General features: G+C 30.3%; 1 protein-coding gene across 1 annotated transcript; it reads right to left on the reverse strand.

The window, feature by feature from the left end:
* Positions 1–1326: 1326 nt before the first annotated feature.
* Positions 1327–5759, reverse strand: LOC111689038 (glyoxalase domain-containing protein 4). The gene is made up of 4 exons (XM_023451542.2): positions 5447–5759; positions 5232–5281; positions 5067–5173; positions 1327–2124 (listed from the first exon to the last, which is right to left on the reverse strand). Exons 1-4 carry the CDS (start codon positions 5540–5542, stop codon positions 1505–1507), a joined length of 873 nt encoding a protein of 290 aa, XP_023307310.2. The 5' UTR covers positions 5543–5759; the 3' UTR covers positions 1327–1504.
* Positions 5760–6179: the final 420 nt, after the last annotated feature.

A 6179-nucleotide genomic window follows, 5' to 3' on the forward strand; every position in this document is an offset into this window, starting at 1 on the left:
CCCTTTTTTGTAGATATACATACACATCGCTTGCGGTAATCTTTCATGAGCTTTTTAAAAATCCCTGTCCCCGGGACATTCTTGTGTACAAAGACCGATATCTGTCACTGCCGCTTAATTTTAATTTGCAAGTCACAAAGAAGCGGTGTAAGTGTACCAAGTAAAGATATAAAACTTGTGATTATAATTGTTTCTATATATATTTACATGAATTTGAAATTTCCTTGCTGTGAGTTCCTTTCGGACCCAAATTAAATATATGTATTTTCAAATGAATTCTTATTGAGAAGAAAAATAGATTTATTTCTTATATTTATAATGATGTAATGAATCTTAAATGTGAAATAAATATGAAAAAAGATTTATAAAAGTTCAATTTATAAAATTAATAGATATTTTCGAAAAAATTTTAACCCAAGTACCTAATGCAAACCGATGAATAAATATCACTTGCCATTTAATTTTTGTACTATTGTTTTCATGTTCCTTCTTTTTTTGATTCCATTGCCTTTTTAGCAAAAACATCATCAAAAACAAACATGCAATTGCATGAGAAATCACACACATTTCACATTGTATTATTGAGTTGATAAACTTTAGATAATGTTTAATGAAAAGCAAAACACAACAACAACAACAAAGTGAATGAACACAAAGCAGAAATTAAGAAAAAAAATTAAGCAAAAATATACCACAAATTCGATCAAAACAAAAATCAGAAAAAATATATATTATAAGTTCATTTGTACATATCTTTTGTATATGTATGTATTTTCATAATGCTTGAAAGTGCAATGTTTAAAACCACAAAATCCAGATAGAATTTCTTATAGGTATAAATTGTCTAACAGGGTTTCTTTGGATATAGTGATGACAACATTATGCATAGTTTTTGTTAAAAAAAACAATAAATTTAAAGTAAATTTCTTTTTTTTGAATGCTTTAAGTTTAATAATAAGCTAGGTCTTCAACAAACGGCGGCTGTGAATTTTTATTAAATTTAGTTCTAAATAAATAAAACCCATATTCATAAATGCTTAATAAATTTTTTCGAAGGATGATTGAGAAAATTTGTAAGGAAAAAGTGACCAATAATCCTAAAATTAACGCTTAATTTATGATTATGGGGATAATTATCTAAAGTTTCATTAAAATCCCTTCTAAAAGCTTTAAAATGCTGTTGTTATTATAATAAATAAAAAAAATCTTACCTTTAAAAACAGCATTAATGATCTTGAGAATAAAATTGTAGACAACATGGTGATGGATGAAAATTTTGATGAAAATGATGAATTTTGTATGAGTTCTGTGAAAATGTGAAAATACTCCGTGCATTATATTGAATATATTTGCCAAATTTAACGGTTGAATATCATTATTTCAAATAATTATCCAAATAAATGTGTAGTGCTTGCACAATATCTACTGGTGGTGTATGGGGTCTTTGTTAAAAAACGTATTAAAAAAAATATATCAAAAATCATCATTCATCGATTTGTTACTCTTAAGCGTCCAATTCTTTTTGGAATGGATCTTTGCCAATATATTTATCTAACATTTTATCAGCATCTTCTTCAACAGCCGAGAGTTTACCAAAACCTTCCTCATCGACAAAACAAATCTCATGACCATCTGGATCGGCTAAAATAATAACACGTACTGTCTCCTTGCCTGGTGTATCCAATTCTATTAAAGGAGTTAATATTTTCTGTTCAGCTTGTGTTATAATATCGTTAATATAAGGCTGTTGGTCTTTGGGTACAGCAAAGGCAATACGTCCATAAGCCTTGGCACGATTTAAAGCTTCTGTGCTTTGTTTAAGACATAAGGCCGCCTGATTATCGCCGTATTTAAGTAATAAGGAATTATCATCTTCGAGCAATAGATTCATGCGCAACAAATCATGCCAGTACTTTTTAGATTGTTGCAAATTGGAAACGCAAAGGCCTACGTTTACAACGGGATCTTGATCTTTGGGTTCGGCTTCGGGTATTATAAAGAATTTATAACCATCGGGTGATATTAAGAGCTTTTTATCATCCACATCGGTCATGGGATAGTTATTAGCTAGAGCACGTTCTATAGATTCTTGAGATTTTAAGACGACACCAGCAAAATCATTGCCTAAGGGGAAAATAAATTTATTAATTATAAAATTTATCAAAGGATTGTTTTAATTATTAGTTTAATCATATTGAAAGTAATACTTTTAAACGTCCGATTTTCTTATAAACTTGAAAATGTACTTAGGCGGATGGCAAACGATAACTTATAACTACTTAAGGAATAACAGACTTCATTTATGGTTACTTTTCATATCTAAATAGTTATTTCTTGGAAATTATGAATCATCCTTCGATATATACGAGTTTTTGCCTTTATTTTATATGGAATGTGCCAAACTCCTATTTAAAGTTTTTTCATTTTACGAATTTTGTACTTAATTCATATGAAAGCTTCATCGCCCCCTCATCTCTAAAGTCTAAAAATGTACTACTCAAATGTTCACATGAATGTCAGAGTTCCTTGTGTAAAATTTGAAGATCGTAACTTTAATAATTTCCTCGACATGGGAATTTGTGCAATAAATTGAAATTAAAGGTATCACGCCTCCTATTACTAGTCCACCAATTAATTGGAATTGTTTCTCAGATAGTATATGTTATTATTATTGTTTTTAATTCACATGAATGGTTATAATGAAAATTCGCCTATTTTTTCAAAAATGTTCACATAGGTTAAAGCCCTTTATGCAAAATTCAATGATTCTAGCTCTGATATTTAAACAGATAAACGAATAGTCATGTCCGCGAGTTTATTACTTATATTTATTCATAAAAACTCAGAAAACTAAACATCGCAGGAAAAATTTTAGAACTTGCTATAAAACCTACTATTTCTAGTTCCAGTGAAAACAGAACCACTTTAGATTCTTAAACAACAGCCTTAAAACTAGTAGTCTCGCCATGTTCCCTAAAGCTTCTTTGGTGCTAGTTCCGAGGTTGACAAATTCAAACAAAAACCACTGATTAAAGAACTAGTTTCAGAAGCGTTTCAAAGAAGGAGTGTCGATTCCATAACGCTTCCTCTGACCCAGTTCCGAAGGTGACAATTTCGAACAAAAATCATTGGTCTCAACGCCAATATAGATCGAGTTCAGGCTAAAATCATGTGTTCCAGAACTCGTTTTCAGCTTTATCCATAAAATCTAAATAAAGAACTAAATGTCGCGGTTATGAGTATCAAATCTTTATAAGAATCGCGATTATTGCTTGGCGTACGATTTCAAATGTTATTACAACTTTTATAGGGAATACAAATTCTAATATTTTGGTAATGATTATTTTCGCGAGTCATCATCTGATTTCGAGTTATTTTGTTTTAATTTTCCTTAGCTATGTTACTTAAGAATATCAGTTATATTTATACTAATAAATATATTTTGGTTTATATCAGAATTCGGACTTATTATCACAGCATCTGTAAATATAAGTACCTTAAGTGCTTTAACTAAGAAGTTCCTATACAAATATTAACGGAAAGGCGGAAAAGATTTGTTCACCCCAAAAAAGTGATTTTAAGTTAATCAGTGCACCAAAAGGTGAGTGAGGATCCAATGCTAACTCTTAAACCAATGAAGATATCGATAAATGCTTTTGTACACATAAGTATAACCAGCGGAGGTACAAATTGCAATAATAAAAAAATCGAAAAATTAAACAAAAACTCAAAAATATTTATTTATTATAATAAAATTAAATTCGATTTACTTTCGACTAGTTTTGTGTACTCGATTAGAAAACGGAAAAAATTACTAGAATTTGTTTTTAAAGAAGAAAATTACTTGGATTCGTTTTATAGAACAGACAGAAGGGATGGAAAAAGATATTTTGTTTCAGTATCAACAAATATTGCCAGGCAGTGGCAAAGAAAGTGCCCCAGAGTTTCACTGTCCTCTCCACATGCTCTACATACGTCTGAATTCGCACGTCCAATTTTGCATAAATGTGCTCGTAATCCTGTGTGTCCACTCAGAACACGTTATACTAACACATTAAACTAACTTCAGACTTGCTCATTTTGAGGAGATTTTTTGTCTTGCTCTCATCAGGGACACCCCATATGATTTTGTGGTTCTACCCACTGTTTCATTATTCCAAGAAGTCTTATGGGATTCTTTACCCATATTTTTTTCAGCTTTTCTTGCGTAGAATGGTTTTGCGTTTGTCAGTTTAACTGCCTTGAGCTCCCTTCCCTTTAAAGCTATTACATTCGCCCGGTCGTTACATGTGAACATTGCCTCTGGGAGAGTATTCAGTTAAAGCTTTCTTACAATCCAAAGTACAATTTTTTTTGCTAAAAGTTTGTAATTTTTGAAATATGTTTATACATTTTATAGTTGAAATGAGCGTTAATGTTGATTTGGTGTCCGTCCCTCAATGTTAACACCTTTGATATAATTTGATGAAGTTTTCGCAGGAAATGCATGGTATCTCTTAGCTACGATACAAATATTACTACGAAATTGTACTTTGTAAAATGTTATATTTAAGGCACTCATGGCGCGTTTTCTCAAAACTCAGGAAATAATATCTCATATTCTAGATGTGATGGAGAATATGAAGTAATATTCATATACCACTAAAGTGGTTTAGGGTAGAAAAATTATTTTACCAACAGATTTACTACCGGTTAAACGATAATCGGATATTGAGATTGTAGCCCTGAAAGTATCAAATAAGACTCGGGAGTATCACGGTACTTTTACACATCAAAAAGTATCAAAAAAGTACCATCGTACCAATTTTGCCATCCCTGACAGACAGAAAAGACTGTTTAAGAGATTGGCATAGAATATGGTCTGAGATTAGCAAATATCTTTTTTATGTCTTACAGAGATAACCAAAACTAATGGAAAACAACATAATTGTCTTCAGAGAAAATATATGAAGCCTATGGTTAATTATAAATCGATTACTGACACTTAAAAAGAGCACATGGTTATAAATTGTAAAATCTAGTAAGAAATTCTGATTACAGTAGACTGTGGATAATTATCTTCTTACCCATTTCATAGCTTGTTACACCATAATTGTAAGTTAATTCGAAGACAAAATGTGAAGATTCTGGGCCATAGCCCACCATGGTTTTACTCCAACGATTATCATACGGCCTGAAAGAAAGAACAAATTTAAGTAAAAAAATTAAAAAAATCTACAGCAATTACTCACCCGTTACACTGAGCCTCGCAACCCTCTTTAAATTCCTCATGACGCAAAACCTAAAACGTAGTATATAGCAAATAATTAAAAACAATATTTACAACTTCATCTACACATTATCTTAATTTATAATTATCTTAAAAGCAACAGCGTTTTATCAACTCAAGGTATTGCAAAACAATTTATGCTTATCTTTATAATTTAGAGAAAACTTCTTAATTTACCTTCATGCCCAATATATTGCGAAAGAAAAAGGAATTTTTGGAACGATTACCAATTTTGAAAACATAATGTAAGGCACGACCGGTAATTTGAGACATTTTCTTTACTTTTGATCAAGGACGCTTCTATTTCACAACAAACAATTCACTTTTTTTTATACCCGATAAAATTTATACACAAAATGTTATTTTATATATTTTTAATTATATTATAGCAATTAAAAACCGATACTTATACGTGGAATTTATTATTTTGTTTCTTAATAAGAATTCACTCGCTTCGTCATGCAGTAACAACTTTTATAAAATGAAAAAAGTACTGATGCAAATAAACCGGTTAACAATTGTTTTTTAGAAAACAGCTGTGTAAAGACCAAGGCGAATTTACATAAGGTGGTGCGGTTTGGCAACAACAAAAAGTTCAAGCATTTTGTTTTTGCTTTTGGTATGCTTTAATATTCTAATCCGGCAGATTGATTTTTTTGGAAAAAAATAAACAATAAAAAAAAAAATTGTATATTCTGAATGAAAGTGGAAAATTCTCTCCGTCGGTGTATTTTTAAAACTATGCAATAAGGTAGAAATCAACTGCCGCCGATGGGTGTGTTTCTCATATACATATAAAGGTAAGAATTCTTTTTATTCTTTTACCAATTATGTCATTATGTACAAAAAAATACTATTTGATTACAAAATGCTTGGTAGTTTCACATTTTTTATATAAAAATATTCAAAA

This window comes from Lucilia cuprina, chromosome 3, assembly GCF_022045245.1.
Source record: "Lucilia cuprina isolate Lc7/37 chromosome 3, ASM2204524v1, whole genome shotgun sequence".
NCBI lineage: Eukaryota > Metazoa > Arthropoda > Insecta > Diptera > Calliphoridae > Lucilia > Lucilia cuprina.